At 40.7% G+C, this 23,820-nt stretch overlaps 2 protein-coding genes across 14 annotated transcripts in view; one reads left to right on the forward strand and one right to left on the reverse strand.

Annotated features, from left to right (window-relative positions):
- The window catches only part of PARP14 (poly(ADP-ribose) polymerase family member 14), a 53,883-nt gene extending 35,920 nt beyond the window's left edge, over nt 1-17,963 (forward strand). For 9 of the 11 annotated variants that reach the window (XM_032335036.1, XM_032335045.1, XM_032335039.1 and 6 more), the window contains 5 exons: nt 3,004-3,210; nt 6,630-7,229; nt 8,509-8,642; nt 12,101-12,275; nt 13,168-14,433. In XM_032335036.1, coding sequence (XP_032190927.1) covers nt 3,004-3,210; nt 6,630-7,229; nt 8,509-8,642; nt 12,101-12,275; nt 13,168-13,457 — 1,406 coding nt within the window. In that variant the 3' untranslated portion in view covers nt 13,458-14,433. Of the gene's footprint in view, nt 1-3,003; nt 3,211-6,629; nt 7,230-8,508; nt 8,643-12,100; nt 12,276-13,167; nt 14,434-17,638 lie in introns of those variants that run through there. The other 2 variants (XM_032335042.1, XM_032335048.1) reach the window with 2 other exon arrangements.
- Nucleotides 7,228-23,820, reverse strand: part of HSPBAP1 (HSPB1 associated protein 1) — a 71,818-nt gene continuing 55,225 nt past the window's right edge. For 2 of the 3 annotated variants that reach the window (XM_032335115.1, XM_032335125.1), the window contains 2 exons: nt 20,422-20,532; nt 18,845-20,303 (listed from right to left, as the gene is read on the reverse strand). In XM_032335115.1, the coding sequence (XP_032191006.1) occupies nt 19,770-20,303; nt 20,422-20,532 (645 nt within the window). In that variant the 3' untranslated portion in view covers nt 18,845-19,769. Of the gene's footprint in view, nt 8,362-18,844; nt 20,304-20,421; nt 20,533-23,820 lie in introns of those variants that run through there. The other variant, XM_032335134.1, reaches the window with a different exon arrangement.

Here is a 23,820-nt window from a genome sequence, read left to right on the forward strand (position 1 = left end):
TCAGAAATACAACTCCAACTGTCTTCTTTCCAGCCTACTTGCCTCTTTTATTTTCCTCAGACAACATAACAGTTGTGTTAAGTCTTCATATATAAGGATGGCGCTGCGGGTTTATCATGAGTAAGGTAATGCTCTTTGAGCTCTTTCCCCAGGAATTGGAGTCATGGGTGTTGATTATGAATTTCTGGTTGGTTTCCTCTCAGAGAGCTGGTCAAGGGAGCAGATAACTCTCAGACTTGAAGTGGAATGTAGCTGACTGGTCCCAGAAAGACAGTACTCTGCACTGGATTAGTGATTCCACTGCGCAGGAATCTCTTTGAGCATCTCACGCTCACATGCTAGGTCCTCCAAAAACAGCCTCGGTACTTTTAACCAAACTTGTCACCTCAGCTTTCTTCTAGTCTTCTGTTATTTTAATTTCTGTAATTCTCTACCATTCCTCTTAATGTCCCCACATGGAATGCCACATCTATGTTATTACTTTTATATTTCTGAAAGTATAATTTATAGTTCCTTTATGTTTTCATGCCCCTTGTGGTATTATCCAGATTGGCAGTTTAGCCAGCATGTCTGTCTGCCTGTTTGTCTGTCTGTCTCTCTCCTCTCTGTCTTTTATGGACACCCTCTAATGACTCACCAGTCTCTGTCTCCATTGATTTTTTTTCCTGAGCTCTGGTCTTGTGTTCCTACATAAACTTTATCTGGGCCAAGAAATCAGACAACCCAAGGGTGACCCAGCCCTTCCCAAGAAAAACAAGGAAATGAGGATGTTTTAGTTTTGCATGCATATGTGATTGAGTATTTCTGGGTTACTGCAAACCTGTTGTTTCTTTCACTGACCTGGCTGCATTGCTGGTCTGCACAAATACATCAAGATTAGCAGATTCTCCTTGTTTGTCATCTTTACTAATCTCTATCACCACTTGAGCTGCTCCTTAGACTAACGGATGGGGGAGCTTTCCCCTTTAGTGGTGTTTATGAGTTGAGGTGGACTGCGATTGAGACGGCTTCTGGCAATCAAAGAAGCCCTCTCCTTCCTACCTTACACATACCTGCCTAGGGGGAGAGAGTGGGTGATCAGTGATACTTGCCAGCACTTCAAGTTCAAAGTAGACTGTGAACTCCAAGTTCAAAGCAGACTGTGAACTCCAATTCATTGCCTTGTCCTTCCTCTTATATCTCTGGTCATGTTAAAAACATCACTTTCTACCTAGAATCCTTGATTCTATCCTCTTGATCACTCCTATGTCCATTGGCTTATTAACTAATTTGATTAACTATTTCCCAAGTGGCTGCCATGTGCCAGGCACTGTGCTTAGGCACTGGGGACAGAAAGCTAAGAAAAGGGTCTAGTCCCCAAGGAGCACCTAGCCTACTGTGAGAGACAGATATGTAAACAACTGCAGTACAGCACGACTCAGGGTGTACACAGCAAGGTGTGTGTGTGGCAAAAAAGGGGGAACCAAGGGTTGAAGATAAACCCAGGTGGCCACTAGGTCCTGGTGACTTCACTTCCCAACTATCTTCACAGTCCTTGTACCAGACTCTTCATTCTGGCCTCTTCTCTTTGTTTGGCTCTTGTCTTTTGCCTAAAGTTTTATTGTAGCCTCCTATCTAGACCTGGGCTCCCTGCCCCAGTCTCCTCCACATACCTCACCCCTGATTTGCCTTGGAAAAAAAAAAAAAAAAGGGGTCTCAAAAACAGATCTTTTGCCCTGAACACACCAGACTGAACATACCACACCCCTGTTACATAGTTCTGTCTGCCATAGCCTTTTCCTCAGTTTCTCATACTAGATTGCTGACTACCTCTTCGTGTCCATATATCACACCCTTTGTGTTCTAAGTGACTAGATGAGAGTGAGCCCATGATGGGACATAGTAAATGTTGAGAGTGAATGAATGTATCTGAACTCTCCCATTTAAATTCTTCCAAAAATCGTGAGATAATCATAGCTTTGCAAAGGAGAATTTCTCTTTTCGTGATCATCTAATCCAAAAAACTGAAGGAACCCTCTTGCTCAGTCCTGTATGGGATTTGTCTACTTTCACACAAGTGTCTACATAGCCAGGCCAAAGTGGTCTACTCTGATTTTGGCAACAACTATGGATGCCATCAAAAGGGAAATTCCAAGTGGGCTGTCAGTCTATCATACTGGGTTGGCTAGGGGTCTTTGGTATTGCTCTCCATTGTCATTTGCCAGCTGCCATTTATTTGTATGTGACTGCTTCCATGGCTTTACATGGGAGTTTTCATGATCTTACCTAGGCAGTAGACTTGAGAAACAAGATATGGAACATGCTGGGAAAAGAAAAAGACTTGCTGTGGTGACCACCTTGAACCCAGCAAATAAGCTAAAATCTCACTGAGTATGCTAGAAAAGACTTCCTAGAAGTTTGTGGATAACTGGTGTACAAAGAATTATAGATTATAACAGATAATTTAGAGCTCCAAGTGTCTTACAAAAATCAGCTTAGCTTGAATCAGGTCCCCCAAAACATCTGGAAGAATAAGGATACATGCATCTAGTCAGGTGATTATGAGCAAAGAAGAAAAATTATTGTTCTTTTTAAAGAGCATGAGATTTAAAAAAAAAAAAGAGCATGAGATTTCAACATATATTTGCATTTTTTGCTTTTTATAGACCCTTGAGGATACGAATGAGTCCAAAAATGTTAATTGTGCTTTGTAACACAGAGGAACACAGTGAGCGAGTGTCAGCTCAACAGAGGAGATACAAACATCAGATATCAAAAGCTAGATATCCTGGGTCCTTTGTTCATTGTTGGGCTATTGGCTTCCTGAAGTCCTGGAATAGCAGCTCCCTGGTGCATCTAGGGCTTCAAAAGTGTTTGCTCATGCATTGCTAGAAAGGCCATCCTGTGACGATGAATGAGTTGGGCAGTGGGCATTCATTCTGTGAGGACTCAAATCCCCAAATTATTTCTCAGCCTTCCCAGTTGGGTCTCCCTCACCCCAGTTTTTATTATCTGCCTTTCCAGGAAATGCCCAAAAAGACCCAGAGGAGGTTGCTAATGCCATGATTGATGCCATCGAAGACTCTATCCAGAATGGAATGCTCCAGTCTGTGAAAAAAGTTAAAGTTGTTATCTTTCTGCCTCACCTACTGGATGTGTTTTGTGACAGCATGAAAAAAAGAGAGGCATCTCTGGCTTCTCTCCAGCCATCTTTGAGGTCTAAATTGACATGTGAGTTGACCATTTTTTAATGAAATGCCTGTTCCTAATATTGATGTCATATGAGAAATAACTAATCTTTAACAAACTGTCAGAGAAATTAAGAAAACAATCCCATTTACAATTATATCAAAAAGAATGAAATACCTAGGAATAAATTTAACCAAGAAGATAAAAGACCTGCACTCTGGGGGCGCCTGGGTGGCTCAGTGGGTTAAGCCGCTGCCTTCAGCTCAGGTCATGATCTCAGGGTCCTGGGCTCGAGTCCCACATCGGGTTCTCTGCTCCGCGGGGAGCCTGCTTCCTCCTCTCTCTCTCTCTGCCTGCCTCTCTGCCTACTTGTGATCTCTCTGTGTCAAATGAATAAATAAAATCTTTAAAAAAAAAAAAATAATAATAATTAAAAAAAAAAAAAAAAAAAAAAAGACCTGCACTCTGAAAACTATGGGACGCTAATGAAAGAAGTTGAAGATCACACAAATGGAAAAATACACCATGCTTATGGGTTTTAAGAATTAGTATTGTTAAAATTTCTGTGTTAACCCAAGCAGTCTAGATTCAGTACAATCCCTATCAAAATTCCAATGGCATTTTTCACAGAACTAGAACAAAGAATCTTAAATATATGGACCCACAAAAGACCCCTAATAACCAAAGAATCTTAAATATATGGACCCACAAAAGACCCCTAATAACCAAAGAAGAACAAAGCTAGAGGCATCACACTTCCTGATTTCAAACTACATTACAAAACTATAGTAATCAAAACACTATGGTATTGGCATAAAAACAAATAGATTAATGGGACAGTACAGAGAACCCAGAAATAAATCTATGAATATACAGATCTGCCTTCACTTACAATGGGGTAATATCTGATAAACCTACTGTAAGTTGAAAATGTCTTAAGTCAAAAATGCATTTAATACATCTCACCTATAGAACATCATAGTTTAACCTAGCCTACCTCTTTTAAAAAAATTTTTTTATTAACATAATGTATTATTAGCCCCAAGGGTACAGGTCTTTGAATCGCCAGGTTTACACACTTCACAGCACTCACCATAGCACATACCTTCCCCAGTGTCCATAACCCAAACACCCTCTCCCTACCCCTCTCCCCCAGCAAACCTCAGTTTGTTGTGTGAGATTAAGAGTCTCTTATGGTTTGTCTCCCTCCAGATCCCATCTTGTTTCATTTATTCCTTTCCTACCCCTGAAACCCCCCATGTTGCCTCTCAACTTCCTCATATCAGGGAGATCATATGATAATTGTCTTTCTCTGATTGACTTAGTTCACTAAGCATAATACCCTCTAGTTCCATCCATGTCATCACAAATGGCAAGATTTCATTTCTTTTGATGGCTGCATAGTATTCCATTGTATATGTATATACCACATCTTCTTTATCCATTCATCTGTTGATTAGCCTAGCCTACCTTAAACATACTCATAACACATTAGACTATTTTATAATAGCCTGTTTTATAACAAAATGTTGACTGTCTCATGTACTTTATTGAACACTGTAATGGAAGTGAAAACAGAATGGCTTTGTGGGTACAGAATAGTTGTGAGTGTGTTGGTTGTCTATCTTCATGATTGCTTGGCTGGCTGGGAGCTGTGGCTCACTGCCACTGTCCACCATCACAAGAGTGTGTGGCACCATATTTTAATAGCTCCTGGAAAGATCTAAATTCAAAATTCAAAGTGCAGTTTCTACTGAATGTGGATAATTTTCATATTATCATAAAGTCAAAAAATCATAAGTTGAACCATTGTAAATTGGGGACCATCTCTGTGGAATAAATTCACTTATTATAGAGGAGCCAAGAATATACAATGGGGGAAAGGATAGTCTCTTCAATAAATAGTATTTGGATGCTTGCTTCAGCAGCACATATACTGAAATAAACAGTGCTGGGACAACTGGATAGACACATGCAAAAGAATGAAACAGGATTACTATCCTATACCATACACAAAAATCCACTCAAAATGGATTAAAGATCTGAAACCATAACACTTCTAGAAGAAAACATGAGGAGGAAGCTTCTATACATCAGGCTTGGCAATGATTTTTTTTTTTTTTATTTGACACCAAAGCACAAATGGCAGAAGCAAAATAAACATACGGGACTACCTCAAACTAAAAAGCTTTTGCATGGCAAAGAAAATCAACAAAATGAAAGGCAACCTATGGGATGGGAGAAGATATTTATAACTAATATATCTGATAGGGGTCAATAAACAAAGGGATTAATATATAAAGATCTCATATAGCTCAATAGAAGATAAATAATCAATAAACAAATAATCTGATTTTAAAATGGGCAGGGGCACCTGGGTGGCTCAGTCATTAAGCATCTGCCTTGGGCTCAGGTCTTGATCCCAGGGTCCTAAGATCAAGCCTCTTGTTGGGCGCTCTGTTCAGCGGGAAGCCTGTTTCTCCCTCTCCCACTCCCCCTACTTGTGTTCCCTCTCCTGCTGTGTCTCTCTGTCAAATAAATGAACAAAATCTTTTTCAAAAAATGGGCAGAGGCTCTGAATAGACATTTTCCAAGGAAGAAATATACAGATGTCCAACAGACACATCAAAAGGTGCTCAACATCACTCATCATTGGGGAAATGCAAATCAAAACCATAAAGAGATACACCTCACTTGATAGAATGGCTATTATGAAAAAGACAAAAAACAAGTGTTGGTGAGGATGTAGAGAAAAGGAACTCTTGTGCACTGTTGGTGGGAATGTAAACTGGTACACCCACTGTTGAAAACAGTATGAAGGTTCCTCAAGAAATTAGAAATAGAACTACCATATGATCCAGAAAATTCCATTTCTGGGTATTTATCTTAAGGTGACAATAAAAGAAACTATTTCCAAAAAGATATCTGCACCCCCATGTTCGTTGCAGTAGTATTTACAAAACCAAGACATGGGAAAACCTAAGTGCCCACCAACAAATGAATGGATAAAGAAAATGTGGCATATATATTTATCTGTATCTATATACACATGCCTATGTAGCATGTATGTGTATATTTCACACATGCACACAATGGAATATCATTCAGCCCTAAAAAAGAAGGAAATCAGCCATTTGTGATAACATGAATGGACCTAGAGGGTACTGTGCTAAGTGAAACAAGACAGAGAAGGACAAATACTGTCTGATCTCACTTATATGTGGAATCTTAAAAAACAAACAAACTCATAGACACAGAGAAGAGATAGGTGGTTGCCAGGTTGCCAGAGAGAGCAGGGGTGGGGTGGGAGATGAGGATGGGTGAAACAAACGAAGGGGTCAAAAGGTACAAACTTGTGGATATAAGATAAGTAAGGCATGGAGATGTCATGTGTGGCATGGTGACAAAGAGAGGGAGGGAGAGAAAATAATAGCTAATCTTCCTTTCTTTTCTTTTTTTAGCATTTATGAAATCCCCAAGTCCATTTCCACAAAAGCAGAATCCCTTGGTTTTGAAAAAGAAAACAGAATCAGCAAGTTTTCAGGTGTGTGGTGAAAGTGAAAAATGTATAAAAAACGTTGTCTCCTGGATACAGGATTTGATCACAAAGGAACTATGTCCTTACACCTATGAAGATGAGTGTATCAAAGATTTTAATGAAAAAGAATATCAGAAATTGAATGAGCTACAGGAGAACTTAAATATTGCCATTTGCTTGGACTACAAAAGACCCTTGATTGAAGTTTTTGGAATTGGCAAAGATCTGACACAGGCTAGAAATGCAATTGAGGAAATGATCAAAGGAATGAGATTGGCCAAGGAACAGAAATCCCAGGCAGAGTTAATCAGTGAATTTATAGAATGGCAATATTGCAAAAATAGTATTTTTCAGAGTTTTGACAAAATAACCAATCTGCAATTGGAGACTGCATGGAAGGCAAAGAAAAGGAAAACTGTTGTCAAAATTAATCATCAGAGCTACACAGTGGACCTGACTACACACACGGCTACAGATGCAAAAGGACACAGTTTACTTGTTCAGCGCCTCATGAAATCAGAAGGTGAGTCGGACTGTGGGCTTGCTATCCACTATTTTACACCTCCTTTGGATTTAACACCATTCTTTACATATGTTGAAATTGTATTCACGTAGATAAAATTGAAGCAACCCCTATGGAATGAAATAGAAAACTTGGTCTCTAAGCTAAGGAGCTTATGTCATGGACAGGGAGATGTAGCATGGGTGCACTCAACAGCCCTAGGACGACCTTCTTAATGGTGACCAGACCCAAACCTTGCATTTGTTCCTGTCTCTACAGTTTACATGCTTCCCAGAGTCAGTTCTTCTGTGGAGGTAATGGCTGCTTCAGTCAGGAGATGGAAAGCTATGGGCTTTAAAGAAGAGTGGCCTAAGGTTTTCTAGAACAAAAGAAGACAGTGTGGTCAGAGTGGGCACTCGCTGTGTCCGTGACTGATAACCCAGGGAGGATTGGGAGCCTGTGGGATCTCCTCCCAGAATTTACTTCCTCCCCTGCCCTGAACATAAGGTTTCCTTAAGGCACACACCAGGAAAAAGACTTCAGATTCTCTGACTGGATCTGCCCCCCATGAAGGGAATGCTTGTGCTGTGTAGATAGCCTTGCCTGCCTATGAACCACACAGGTCCTCCAAGGGAGACTAGTAAGTTGGCTTCCAGTATAGAATGTTCGTGTCTCGTGAGATCCGTGTGAGTGAATTCTTCAGACTCTGAGCAACCCCAGGGAAAGGACAAATCAAGTATACCATTCTGTTCAGCAGAAGGGAAGGCAGAACTGCCATCACCTGCCACAGAGCCAAACCTGCCGTCCACCCAACCCTTAAGGATGCGGAGAAGAATAATGACAGAATAGATGTGGAGGGCCTTGTGAGGGTGAGGAGTTCTGACAAAGATCCACCCTGTTGCAACAAGACCATCATAGGGAAATAATTTCCTGTTATTAAATTATGACATATTAGAGACTGAACAGAATATGCAGCTGAGTTACACCACACAATTCTCAAATGTAAGCGTGATCGAAACTTACTAAGATGCAGGTACCCAGGCTCCACTGCTCTGAGAGTTTGAGTCATAGATCTTTGGGATTTTTTCTTAACAAGCATTACGGCTGCTTCTGCTGTCAGTTGTCCAAGGGCCACACTTTGAGAAACATTCTCCTAGAAAGACAAGGAACTTCTTGAACACATGGAGTTAGGGGATTGTAAAGTAAGAACACAGATGATACTCGGTTCTTCAGAGTAGACTAGGAATGTGCGGATGGGCCTTCCCAGGTGTGTGGGAGTTCTCAAATGTCCTCTTTACAGTTAAGACCCCCGAGCACTGGGATGATATGAAGCAGCAGGATTTCTGTGTGGTAGAGCTCCAGCCTGGGCATGCAGAATATAACACGGTGGCAAGCAAGTTTAATCAGACCTGCTCACACTTCTGCATAGAGAAGGTAAGCCTTCTGCTGACATGGAATTTTCTTAATGATGGAAATGAGTGGTCCTGGATAAATATATAAATACATTTGCATTAATTTCCCATCCCCCCCCCTTTTTTGGCTCAGAATTAGAATATTCTATGGTAATCAGATTTTAGGTTGTAGATTCTACTCCTATTACCATTATTACAGACACGTTAAAATGGAGATCCTGTCAGGTATTACAATATAATATTAGATTGCCATATGATATTAGAATACTAAAACCAGGTGTTGACTTAGGAAGGAGCTGGTTAGTAGTGATCTTGAAGAGACAGCTGGTAGAAGTCTTCCCAAGAGGAAGAAATCTTTCCCCAGAGGAAGAACCAGTGAGTGACTCTAAAGAGGAAAGAAAGGGGAAGGTCCCCAAGAAAAAAGGAAAGTCTCTTCCTCCCGAGGAGAAGCCACTCAGTAGTGGACGTGTGGAGGCTGCTGGAAGCAAGACCAGCAGCTCCAAGAAAAAGGAAAAGTTGGAAAAGTTCCAAAAGTTAGCCCAGGAGGATTAAAATGGACATTCCCCCACCCAACCCTATAAAGCGAAATCACAAGAATCCCTGAAGCCACGTAATTAAAAAAAAACAAAGACAGAGCTTCAGGATTGATTTGGCAACTAGCAGACACCACAAAGAGTCACGCAGAGGCCCTCAGATCAGGATCGTATGCTCCTGCCCTGCCATTCACAGATCAGCAGTGCACGCTTCCAGGATAAATCCAATAGTCCTTTCCTTTTCATCTTCCTTATTTTGGCAACTTCCACTTAAAAAAAAAAAAAGATTTATTTGAGAGAGTGAGAGCACACACGGGTTGGGGGAGGAGCAGAAAGAGAGACAATCTCAAGCAGACCCCCCAGCTGAGCACAGAGCCTGACGCAGGGCTTGATCCCACAACCCTGAGATCATGACCTGAGGCGAAGTCAAAAGTGGACACTAAATCAGCTGAGCCACGCAGGCGCCCCTGGAACATTCCACTTTCAAACATCACTATTGCTCTTTGAAATTATGTTCCCATTTGATCTGTGGCAATATGATATTAATGCTTTCTTCTTTAACTAATTTTCCTTTCGTTATCCTGGTTATCTATTTCTCCTCCAAACCCCTAATCCTAGCTTTACCCACATTACTTATATTTTGGTCTTCTGTATCTGCACTTCTCCAGGAAAGTTTTTCCCTTCTTGGCTTCAGCTGTTATTTCAATGTTGGTAGCTCCCAATCAATCTCATCAACCTGGACCTTTGATCAAGCTTTACAACATATTCCAGTGACCTATAAAATCTCTGCTTGCCTATGTAGCTGTAAATCAGTTTCTCTCAACCTAACCCATCATCTCACCATTTCCTTTTCCTTTCTCACTTCTGTCCTTGGTCCACCACTTTCTGAGTAAAGCTAGATATCTTTGGGTGCCTTCCCTTCATCCATCATAACGAGTTTTCCAGTAAGCCCTGCGTTTTCTTTCTTTGCAAATTTTTCTTACTCCCTATTTCTGACACCGCTCTTTATTCATGTACTTAAGCACATAATAACTCAAGAAGACTTGGCATTTCTTACAAAGATATGCATCATACCTTCAGATAAAATAAATAAATGAAGAAAACAGACAAAGAGGGAAGGAAAAATAAATATAGAGGTATTATCTATTTACAAAAATACACGAGTTCCTGGATAGTTACGAGAGGTTCACAGGATTGTTTCTGAGCTTCCTAGTAGACAAAGTGAAGAAGTAAACACCCAGCCTCAAGAGTCACCATTTCTGTCAATCAGAAAGAAAACCATGTGCTCCGGAGACTCTCAGCTTTTCACAGTGCTGACACTACTTGAGAGATTTGGCCTGTGAACAGGTGCTGGAGAATATCTCCAAAATCAACCTCACAATATATTCAGTATCATATTTTATACCATTGCTTTTATTTTTAATCTCTTCAAGCAAAACAATTCTGAGGTACCAAAACAATGTGGTTCAAGTATGCAGCACTCTCATGGGCTGGTTCTGAGAAAGCAAGTAAGTTTCATTTCAGATACCAAGCACAGTCATCTATCTGGTAGTGGCTGATTGGCCCATTTTGATGAGATGCCAAGTCCAGACAGAAAAGGACAGTCCAGTGGACCACCAATGTCTGCAGGGGGCCCTGGAGGCTTGCCATGAGTTAGGGAATGGCCAGAGAAATTTCACTGTTTTTTTTTTTTTTTTTTTTTTTTAGTGGATCCTTCTCTCAAATAAAATCCTATGTGAAAGTCCAGTGTGTGAAACAGATAGACGTAAAGCTACTTATGGTACCTCTGTAGAAATCCCTAACAGTGTGAAAACACTAAAAATAGGTGGTTATTATCCTCCATGACGGTTAGGGCCTGTGACTAAGATTTTTAACATCCGTAAACTTCCACATTGATGGAATAATTTTGCCACACTTGCCTTTCTCTCTCTTTGGGTTTTTGCTGAAGCATTTGAAAGTAAGTTGCAGATATCATGACACTCCTGAATATTTTAGTGCGTATCTCCTGTGAATAAAGACAGTCTCCTAAATAACAACACTGCTATCCCATATTAAAAAATGTACAGTAGTTCGGTAATATCTAATAGAATCCATATTCAGATTTCCCCAACTGCTTACTTTCTTATCACTCTCCCCTCTCCAGTAGGCCTTTGGTCATTCTGTCTCCTCTGTCTCTTCTGATCTAGAATGGCACTCTTACATTTTAAAAAATAATTTTTCATAATACTGAATTTTTAAAAGAGTTTAAGCCAGTTGTGTTATAGAATGTCCTATATTCTGACTCTGTCTTGTCTAGATTTTCTTTTCTTTTTTTTAAGAACTCAAGCAAGTTTGCTTATAGAGTCAAGATCTGTCTGATTCCTCCTGGGTCCTGCTATCTAGGACACAAGGCATTTCCACCACACAATGGAGGCCACTTCCCAAAGAGGATGGTCAAATCATGGACACTATGATCTGCAACCAGATCTCACCCCACCAGGACTCATGCCCCACTCTTCCAACCGGATCAGAGATTAATTTTCATCAATTAACTTCCTTCTGGACTAGATCCTCTAGTGCTTCTCCCACCAGTAGAACGTGGCTAACCAGGTGAACCAGTGTCCCAAAAGGACTGAGGAGGAGAGAGGCCAAGGGACCGAGTGAAGTAGACAGCAACCAGAGCAGTCATTGAACTGAAGATAAAAAGCAGGAGTTGGGGAGGCTTGGTCAAATCCCAAACACTGTTTGCTCTCATGTAGTGCAGTACAAGATGTTAAAAACTGAAATTAAATTTCTTCCCAAGGTCTGCTTTTGTGAAACACTGGATCTAAAAAGATTTCTGAATGTAGAATGGTGCCATCTGGCATTGAACTTATTTTAATTTTTATTTATGAAAAATAATGGTCATATCTGTATCTTGCCAAAGGCTTTTGGCACCGACAGAATATTTCTCCTTGTTGATTTGCAGATTGAGAGGATCCAGAATCCAGATCTCTGGAATTGCTACCAAACAAGGAAAAAAACCATGGATACCAAGAACGGGCATAAAAACAATGAGAAGCAGCTCTTCCATGGGACAGATGCTGACTCCGTGCCACATGTCAACCGAAATGGCTTTAACCGCAGTTATGCTGGAAAGAACGGTAAGAAAGCAAGTAATCTGGCTGCTCTGAGTGGGGTGTCAGCTGTGAGAACCCAAACTGGCGAGGGACAGTGTGGACTGATTGCATTGTGTCCCTTCGTGGTTGGCGGCCATGCTGCGGCCAGAGTTTCAAGGCTGTGCTCGTTATGTTTCACCCCAGAAGGACTGCCTGGACCTCTGGGATGGAGGAATGACATTTAAAAATTAAAAACACATGAAAAAAAATTTTAGGAGGCTTTGGAGAGAAGAACTGAACATTATTTTAACCTTATTTGACGTATTGGGTCAACACATAAGATTATAGATTAAACTGAACTTGTTTTTTTAACTTTGTTTTTTCAGTGTTCTAAGATTCATTGTTTATGCACCACACCCAGTGCTCCATGCAATACATTCCCTCCTTAAACCCACCACCTGGCTCACCCATCTCCCACCCCCACCCCTCTAAAATCCTCAGTTTGTTTCTCAGAGTCCACAGTCTCTCATGGTCCATCTCCCCCTCTGATTTCCCCCTACTCACTTCTCTCCATCTTCCAATGTCCTCCGTGTTATTCCTTATGCTCCACAAGTAAGTGAAACCGTGTGATAATTGACTCTTTCTGCTTGAGTTACTTCACTCAGCATCTCTTCCAGTCCCATCCATGTTGATATAAAAGTTGGGTATTCATGCTTTCTGATGGAGGCATAATACTCCATAGTGTATATGGACCACATCTTCTTTATCTATTCGTCTGTTGAAGGACATCTTAGCTCTTTCCACAGTTTGGCGACTGTGGCCATTGCTGCTATGAACATTGGGGTACAGATGACCCTTCTTTTCACTACATTTGTATCTTTGGAGGTAAATACCCAATGTAAACTGAACCTCTTAAAAATGTTTTTTCTCTTCACAGCTGTGGCATATGGAAAGGGAACCTATTTTGCTGTTGATGCCTGTTATTCTGCTAATGATATATACTCCAGACCAGACAGCCGTGGGAGAAAGCATATGTACTATGTGCGAGTACTTACTGGAAACTACACACGTGGAAATCACTCACTAATTGTGCCTCCTCCAAAGAGCCCTGAAAACCCTACTGACCTGTATGACACTGTCACAGATTGTGTGCGGAATCCCCACTTATTTGTGGTATTTTATGACTACCAGGCTTACCCAGAGTACCTCATTACTTTTACCAATTAACATCTGAGTATCCTTCCCAGAAGATATTGCTCGTCTATACATGCCAAGTTGTAAAACAAGTTTTAGATTTTTTTTCCTCTTAACAGCATTTTGTAAGATCAAAGGATCCTTGTCACTGAAATCAGACTTTCTTCAACTTCTCCTTCATACTTGGAATGAACCTATCTTAACAGCAATACATTTGAGAATTTAAATCACATAACTTAGTTACAACTGTGTATCCACAACAATGGACATCAAATCTGCAGAAGGAAAGAACAGGGTTGTAGTCTTGGGAAGGAGAGAATGAGTTCACCTTAAAGGCAGAGAGCACAGCTATGCAATTTCAGTGCTGCTGCAAAGGAGACAGCTGTATATCACGTCGGGATGCCATATTCCTGTGAGAAGCACAGTATTACTGAGTGGGGAGGACTACTCATTTCCAGGCGGCCAGGGATGTTGTCTCTCTCTTTTTTTAATTCCTGGGCTGAGATCTTTGCCTGATGTAAATAGATGCTCCAGAACATTCCATAAACCAACTAAGAAAGAAAAAAATTAGACTCCAACCAAAGTAGGAGCCATCTCTTTAATATCCTTGACTTGTCACTTTGCCTTAAATTGAACAGATTCTGTGACAGGGAATTGTTCTTCACAAACTGCACCATGTGCAGTGGGACATGTGGGACAACTCCAGCCTGGCTTCTGTGTCCTGTACAGTTGAGGGGCCGTGGTCTAGCTTGTGGCCCATGGGAACTTGTGCAACACAGCAGTTCTGGCTCCGAATGGTCCTTTTCCATGTTGACCCCAAATCTGCCTTCATCTAATTTCTGTTGGTGACAGAAATTAGATGACAGTGACAACAGTGGGATACTTTCAGGGTGAAACCCTTCTACTATGTTAAGATTAAGTGAGTTCCAGTATGATTAATATTTTCCTTGGCAGTCTAGCTTTTGATGATTTTAAAGACTTTAAATAAACCAGAGGAATTAAGCAGCCATATTGCTAATTTGCTAGCTCAGTATCTATTAAATAGTAGTGTTGGTTTTTTAAAAAATTTTCCCCAGATAAATTTCAGATTCAGACACTGTTTATTGAGTGCCTAGATCGTACCAGGTAATATAATATGTGCTTTATAGTATTTATCTTATTCCTCCAAACAATCCTGTCAGGTAAGAATTGTATCCCCATCTTAAAGTTGGGAAAACTGACGCTCAGAGTATAAGAAGCTTCCTCGCCTGGGGTCACCTAGGTGGTAGCCCTTAGAGACAGAAACCCAGTCCCGATTCCTGTGTCACCACTACACCACTACAGAGCATAGCCTTTAGATTAATGTTACCATTTCGGGAGCATCTCAGGTAATCTATGAATGACCCTCATATTTCCTTGGCTTTTTCCTTCTGGCTTTGGTTTCTGTTAGAGTCTTCATTTGAAGCTCTGTAGGCCAAGAGGCTAGAGCTGATGCCCTGTGCAGGTGGTGCGCTCTGACACTAGGGGGTGTTGCGAGGAGGCGAAAGGAGCTCTTCCTTGGCTGCTGTGAACTACTTGCCTCAAGTACAGGAAGTTGAGGGGACCAGAGTTCCACTTCATTAACGGACATCTTGAAGTTTTTCTTGCTGGTTTTTGTTTTGCTTTGTTTTTTAAGATTTATTTATTTTGAGAGAGAGAGAGAAAGTGAGAGAGGGGGCAGAGGGAGAGAATCTCAAGCAGACTCCCTGCTGAGTGCAGAGCCTGACACGGGGCCCTATCTGACCTGAGCTGCAATCAAGCATCAGATGCTTACCTGCCTGAGCCACCCAAGTGCCCCTGTTGCTGTTAGTTTGTTAAGTGGCTTGACTCATTATTGCTTGGGCATGGCTTCCCAGCCACCGGCCTCTGAGCTCAGCAGGCTTGACAATGAATATAAGAAATAAAAGGGAGAGCAATGAGCTCTTGTTCTCCAGTGGTTTGGATAACTCAGGGTAAAGCTGAGTATCAGGGTGTATTGCACCAAAGGGTAATGATCCAGTCAGTAAATGTTATAGTTATCCTCAATCTAAAGAAATGTATGTCATGTACCTCCTTTTTGAATAAAATACTTGGAAAATATCTGGTGGTAAACCTCTTTATCCTTAAGGGCATCTAGATACAGGAAAGCTGAACGATAAACACAGGCCACTGTTGATAAAAGACTACAAGAAACCATGAGAGCATCAGGGGGTGCCCAGAGTGTTAATAATATTCAGCTGAAAATGACAGTAAGGGCACAGTACAGGTTTAGTTCAGTAAATCTGAAGGGCAGATGGACTCCCACAGGAAGCTCCTGCTAAACCAAGCCCAATTCAAGACTGTGATGGGTCTTAGGGGATTCCTCTAGGGTCAGAGATTTTTAAACATTTTTGGTATTTGAGTCATCTTAGGTCCTTAAGTGTTTGCTGAGCTAGCAAGTCCTGGCGCACCCCAAAGGAGTCAGGTTCTGTAGCTCTAGAGAGGTGCCTAGATATCTGCATTTTCAGCAAACACCTCAAATGATTCTGATAATCCTGATACTCGAACTGCCTATGACTTTCATGGCTCCAGAGACTTTTGCCTTCATGGGCCCCTTACTCCATAAAAAGTGAAAAAGTATTAACAATTACATTTTCCAACTGCACTGATACAAACATGAGTGCAATGAAAGCTAGATTATATGGGGTTTTTTTAAAAATTCAAAAGAAACTAAAACATTTTGGGGCCATGAAAAGCTCATGGGTCTTAGCCACTGTGCCAACTGGACAGGTTAGCCTTACTGATGCCTGGACATGTTAGGTGCAACGCTGAGCCGTACTTTTTTTTAACTTTAAAAAAAAAATTATTTTTTCAGTGTTCCAAGATTCATTGTTTATGCACCACACCCAATGCTCCACGCAATACCTGCCCTCCTTAGTACCCACCACAAGGCTCACCTATCCCTCTACCCTCCCCTCCAAAACCCTCAGTTTGTCTCTCATGGTTCATTTCCCCCTCCAATTTCCCCCAATTCACCCTTCCTTTCCTTCTCCTAATGTCCTCCATGTTATTCCTTATGCTCCACAAGTAAGTGAAATCATATGATAACTGACTCTCTCTGCTTGACTTATTTCACTCAGCATAATCTCCTCTAGTCCTGTCCACGTTGATACAAAAGTTGTATATTCATCTTTTCTGATGGAGGTATAATACTCCATTGCATATATGGACCTTATCTTCTTTATTCATTCATCTGTTGAAGAGCATCTTAGCTCTTTCCACAGTTTGGCAACTGTGGCCATTGCTGCTATGAACACTGGGGTACAGATGGCCCTTCTTTTCACTACATTTGTATCTTTGGGGTAAATACCCAGTAGTGTAATTGCAGGGTCATAGGGAAGCTCTATTTTTAATTTCTCAAGGAATCTCCACACTGGTTTCCAAAGTGGCTGCACCAACTTGCATTCCCACCACCAGTGTAAGACGGTTCCCCTTTCTCTACATCCTCTCCAACACTTGTTTCTTGTCTTGTTAATTTTGGCCATTCTAACTGGTGTAAGGTGGTATCTCAATGTGGTTTTGAATTGAATCTCCCTAATGGCTAATGATGATGAACATTTTTTCATGTGTCTGTTAGCCATTTGTATGTCTTCTTTGGAGAAGTGTCTGTTCATGTCTTCTGCCCATTTTTTGACGTGATTATGTGTTTTGTGAGTGTTGAGTTTGAGGAGTTCTTTATACATCTTGGATATCAGCCCTTTGTCTAGAGAGTCATTTGTGAATATCTTCTCCCATTCTGTGAGTTGCCTCTTTGTTTTGTTGACTGTTTCCTTTGCTGTTGCTCAGCTATATTCTTAATAGAACTTTTGTTTGTAGTTCTTACAGTCTGAGTGAGACTCAGTGAGATGAGCTGGAGCCTGTTGCCCCACCCAGGAGTGGCCCGGTCCTGGGAGCAGGGGATGAGCCTGTAGTCTTTAACGCCTCTGGCCTCTGCAGGGTCAATATATTTATCTAATAATTTCACTCACACATGCTTGCTTATACAAGAAATGCAGGATGAAATGGGACCCAGCTCCCTGAGCGCCCGATGGTCCCCCCGTTTGACTGTCTTTCCTCACTGACATACTCTCCTTCACAGATAGCCAAGATCTCTATCTTGATAAAATCAGGAAACTATCTCCCATCACCCATTTATACTTAGAAATCCCTTCATACTAATGTCTTAACTCTCTTTCCAGCTCTCTGCATGTCAAAGACTGTTACCTCCAACTGCATCAAGTGCTTTGTTTCAGAATCTCCTTCAAACTTTTGTGACCCCAACCTACAGGAGGACATGAAGAAAAACAATTTATATCAGGCCCAGTTCATGCACAGATACAACTGAAAAGTTATATGAAATATATTTATCCAAAAAAAAAAAAACTTTTCCTGGGAAATTTCATGAAATAATATTTATACTTACTAATGAATTCACTGAAATAACCTATTCTATTTAACTTTTAAAAAGTGCTGGTCTTGGGGCGCCTGGGTGGCTCAGTGGGTTGAAGCCTCTGCCTTCGGCTCGGGTCGTGATCCCAGGGTGCTGGGATCGAGCCCCACGTCGGGCTCTCTGCTCAGCAGGAGCCTGCTTCCTCCTATCTCTGCCTGCTCTCTGCCTACTTGTGATCTGTCAAATAAATAAATAAAATATTTAAAAAAAAATGCTGGTCTTGCCCACTATATCGATTTTATTACTTACTAATGGGCCACAACCTGCAATTTGAAAAACAGTAGTCAAAGGAGTAGCAAACATCAAAAATAAAATATCTGAAGAAAACAGTATGTCCAGTTCTGCAATAAGGATCTACCTACTAAGGGGAACAGACATCTTATCCTTGGCCACAACACCCTCTACCACAATGTGTTTGATGGAGTGTTGCCAACAAGTTCTTCCTTTTATAATCCACTCAGCCAAATACTGAACAAGCCCCTACCCTATGCTGGGCACTCTGATCAATGCTCTGTGACTCCATAATAATCAAAACAAAGTCCATACCCCATGGAGTGACATTCTGATTGGGGAAGAAAATAAATAGGTATACAATGGTCAATCATAGTAAGTGCTACAGACAGGTCTCTTCCAGACCCTTCTTTTCCTGGACATGTTCATATAACACCTCCCTCACTGCTAGAAGGCATATGTTTTCTTTGGATGTACTTCATACCCTGAATCTGAAGACTGACAAGGATGGAGCCAGTAGTCACTTCATCTTAAAAGATTAATTTGCTTACCTTTTGTTATATATTTGTTTCACAAATGGTTACTCAGAGATCCATACGCTTTTCTAATTTCTAATTTTTTTTTTTTTTTTTTTTAGATTTTATTTATATGAGAGAGAGGGAGAGAGAGCTCGAGATCAGGAGCAGAGAGAGGGGTAGAGGGAGAAGCAGACCCCCTGAAGCCTGATTCAGGACTCGATCCCAGGACGTGGGATCATGACCTGAGCTGAAGGCAGATGCTTAACTGACTAAGCCACCCATATGCCCTAATTTCTAAAGTCTTAGTTAGACAGTAATGGTAATAATTATCCCCAGATCTTCTTGCAAATGTAATGAGAGAAGGCTCAATCCCACTAGACCAAACCTTTAGTCCATTGCAGGAGCCAGTAACATCCAGTGCTTTTCCTTCCCAGGACTAGTGTTCCTAGATGTCCCAGTTCCTTCCATAATGAAGCCTTATATTGGACCCTGCCGACTTTTTTCCTGATTGGTATCCTGCTCTGGGTGACAGGGATTAGCCAGTGAAAATTCTGCAGGTGTCATAGGTGTAATCAATCACTTTGGATCAAGACTAGAAGCCACCCAATGGATGCATTTGGCCAGGGGTTGGCAAACTTTCTCTATGAGGGGATAGACAGTATTTTCAGTCTTGTGGGCCACAATGGCTTGTTCACTGCTCAACTCTGACACTGTAACTCTAAAGCTGCCATCAGCAATATGTAATGAATGGCATGGCTGTGCTCCAGTAAACCTTTATTTACAAAAACAAGCAGCAGGCCGACCTCGCCTTGAGACTGCTGAAGAGGTATTACTTTCTGTTAAGAACACCTGGGGCTTACATTTGAGATCAGCTAAAAGGACCAGATGCGAGAGGAAAGGCAAAGTCACTGAAGAAAGAAGGCCTAACAAGTAACAAAGAGCCGGCTGGCTCGGAGAGCGATGTTCGTGAATGAAGGTGGCAAGAGACTGAAACACAATTAGGTAAGAACAAGTGCATTTACAAGCACGCTGGCCTACAAATTAACTTTGTGCTCTGCCATTTTTTTATTTAATGATCAAACTACTTAAAAATATTTTTAAAGTATTATTTTAAAAGTCATTTCCTTAGAACTACAAACTTCTTCCTTGTATCAGAAGTTGTGCCACTATCCTGGTTACTTGTGGATTCACCAAGCAGTCCAGCAAGTCATCTGTAGAAATGAATGTTTGAGAAGGAGCCATACTACTATTTGAAGCAATTTGTTCCACAACTGCATCCTCACTTTTACTCGTCATTCGTTGCCTCTTGGTACAATGCAGTTTTCCAGAGTGTTCTCCATCTTTGCCTACAAAGTCTTTACCATCACCTTCAAATATGCCTCCTCTCTCTGAGGGTAGTTCTTCAGAACTCAGTATTACAGGAACCAGATCAGGGCCAAAGGGACTTGCTGCCTCCCATTTTCCTGTTCCCAGGATTACGTCCTGGCCACCTGTTTGTTCCACCGCCATGCGATTGTGCACATTCAAGCCCTCCTGTTTCATGTCCTCTCTATTTGTTCTCAGGGCTTGGATTTCTATGACCTTAGATGTTCTGTAATGATCAAAAAGGGCAGAAACAGCTCTATTTAAGTAGCGACAATTGACTTCGTGGGATGTTTCCTCAACCTAGGGAAAAAGTAAAACTCCTTAGAATGGCTATATGCACTTACATAAATTAGAAAACAAATGTTCTAGCAAGGGTTGATTAATCACAGGAAACTAACTGCCACGATGCACAGCCTACCTCAGTTGGGTTTAACCAAGCTCTGGTATTGGTTGGATCCTCTGCGGTCTTCAGGGCACACACAAGCATGCGTGTGATTGCCTCTTCTACTCGGGCTTGGTGGTCCTCTTCCTGAGGCAAGATTTAAAAAGCACATTGTTTTCATCTGTCACTTTGTCTCATGGCTTAAAACAGAGTAGAGTCTCTATTAATTGTGGGCCCTGTTCGCTCATTAATATAAGCTTTTTTAGAGAAGGAAGGAACATGTTTTGGCAGATCACAACTTTTCTGTATTCACTATCACCTGACATCTAGAAGAGCTGTAAAATATTTCACCGACCACACTGAAGTTTTATCCTGTCTGTAAGACATAGCCCTTAAGAATGAACTACTTTGTGATGTTTCTTCCAATCTCTTTCATTTGTTGACAAGTTTAAAATATTTTTTAAAAAAGGCACTACATACAGAGAAATAATACTTAAGAATTTAAAAAACTTTCTTAATGGAAGAAAAATTATAATAAACATGCTTGGCCACAAGAATGAAATGGCTAAAAATCCAAATATGGTTTTTTAAAGACATAATAAGCATAAATTAGAGCATTAAGGATAAATTACATTAAAATCAACGACTTCTGTTCATCAAAAGGCAACAAAAGGAAAAAAAGCAAACCAGATGTGTGTAATACATAAAACTGATAAAGGTTAATATCCAGGATATATAAAGAATCTATACACATCAAACAAATAATCCAATTTTTAAAAATAGGCAAGAGGAAAAAAAAATAGGCAAGAGGCATGAAGACAAGCATTTCAAAAAAAGAGCAATCACATATTTATTAAAATGTGAAAGGTTTTAATAAACCTTTAATAAACTGAGCCTGGGTGGCTCAGTGGATTAAGGCCTCTGCCTTCGGCTCAGGTCATGATCCCAGGGTCCTGGAATTGAGCACCACATTGGGCTCTCTGCTCAGCAAGGAGCCTGCTTCCCTTCCTCTCTCTCTCTCTGCCTGCCTCTCTACCAGCTTGTGATCTCTCTCTGTCAAATAAATAAATAAAAATCTTTTTTAAAAACCCATGAAAATATGTTTGACCTCATGAATAATCAGGGAAATGCAAATCGAGAAACTGGTGAAATTGGCAAAAGAGAGTCTGATAATTCCAAGTGGTAGAAAAATGTGCATTGACGGACTCACTGATGGTGGGAGTGCAAACTGGTATGGCCATCTGGAAAACATGTTGGTGTTATCTTGTAAACTTGGGTATTGTACCCCCTGCAGACCAGAATTTCTGCACCCAGAGAAATGCACACTTTTTAAAAAAGATTTTATTAATTTATTTGGGAGAGAGAGAGAGAGAGAGCTTGAGAGAGAGAGCATGAGAGGAAAGAGGTCAGAGTGAGAAGCAGACTCCCTGCCGAAGAGGGAGCCTGATGTGGGACTTGATCCCAGGACTCCAGGATCACGACCTGAGGCGAAGGCAGTCACTCATCCAACTGAGCTACCCACATGCGCAAGAAATATATATTCTTTAGAGAAACTCTTGTACATGTGTACAAGGATATCCTATTTATAAAAGCAAAAAATTGGAAACAACTCAATTATCCATCAACAGAACAGAGAACCAATAAAATGGGGTACACTTATATAAGAGAATATCATACCACAGTGAAAATGAATAAAATTTCCATGATAAGACACCACTCCACACTAGTATGACTATCATAAAAAAGACAGATAATAACAAGTGTTGGTGAGGATGTGGAGAAATCAGAATAGTCACACATTGCTGGTCAGAATGTAAATGGCTTTAGAAACAGCCTGACAGTTCCTCAAAAGGCTAAACACAGAGTTGCCACATGTGGTGGTTAATTTTATTAGCTAACTTGGTTAGGCTAGTTGTTTGGTCAAACCCTAGTCTAAATGTTGCTGTGAAAATACTTTGAAGATGATTAACCTTTAAAATCGTTGACTTTAGGTAAAGGAAATTATCTTCAATAATGTAGGTAGACCTCAGGTGAAGGCCTGAGGCAAAAACTAAGGTTTCCTAGAGAATAAGGTATTGTGCCTCAGGATTCTAACAGAAATCCTGAATGAGTGGGTTTCTAGTCTGTTAGCCATCCTACAGATTTCAGACTCCAGACTGAAACTCAGACCAGAGTCTTTATGATCCATTATACCAAAGGATCCAGAAATTCCACTCCTAAATGTACATGCAAGATAATGAAAACATATGGTCACATAAAAACTTGTACATAAATGTTAGCAATAGCATTATTTGTAACTGCAAAAAGTAGACACAACCCACATGTCCACCAGCTGATGAGTAGATAAACAAAATGTGTATATCCATTCAATGGAATATTATTTAGCCATAAAAAGGAATCAAGTACTGATACACGCTATAACATAGATGAATCCTGAAAACATGTAATACTGAATGAAAGATGCTGGCCACAAAAAAACCATGTATTACATGATTCCGGAATTGGCAAATCTAGAGAGACAGAAAATAGGTTGGTGACCACTGAGGGTTACAGAGGAAAATCAGAGAGCAAATACTCATATATATAGGGTTTCTTTTTAGGTTGATGAAAATGTTCAAAAATTGATTATGGTAGTATTGCATAATTCTTGACTATACATAAAATTTCTGAACTGTACACTTTACTGTTTTTCCACTGAGTATTCAAATGTATTTATTTGGGAAACTAAAGTCCATTTTCTTCTTAACAGGGTTTTAGAAAGCTGCATTTGTTTAAAGCAAGTGAAATTTTAAAGAAGTAAAACTCCTAGGAGCTCTCAGAACCTCTAAGAATATTTTTTAATTGAAGTATAATCAACACAGTGTTACATTCATTTCAGGTGTATGACATCAGGATTCAACAGCTCTATAGGCTTTGCCGTGCTCACAAGCATAGGTACCATCTGTCACCATCCAACATTCCTGCAACACCTCTGACTAGATTCCCCACGCTGCACCTGTCATCCCTGTGACTTACTCATTCTGTAACTGGAAGGCTGTACCTCCCACTCCCCTGCATCCAGAAAGGAGAGGGGGTGAGCAAAATTACACCACTACAAATATGTTACCTACATATTATTTTATAGGTATAAATACAATGAAAGACATAATAATGGAAAAATTATTAGAGCAAAAGGAAAGCCTTTAAAAATTAACAGAAAAAATTGTTTTAAGTTTGGAAAAAGTACCAATAAAATAAATGCATTTCAATACAACAAGAATAAGGAGGAATACTAAAAGAAAAGGATTAAAAAAGGCACAATTGAGGGGTGCCTGAGTGGCTCTGTGGGTTAAGGCCTCTGCCTTTAGCTCGGGTCATGATCCCAGGGTCCTGAGATCAAGCCCCGCATCGGGCTCTTTGCTCAGCAGGGAGCCTGCTTCCCCTCTCTCTCTCTCT

Source organism: Mustela erminea, chromosome 1 (assembly GCF_009829155.1).
Source record: "Mustela erminea isolate mMusErm1 chromosome 1, mMusErm1.Pri, whole genome shotgun sequence".
NCBI classification, from domain to species: Eukaryota; Metazoa; Chordata; class Mammalia; order Carnivora; family Mustelidae; genus Mustela; species Mustela erminea.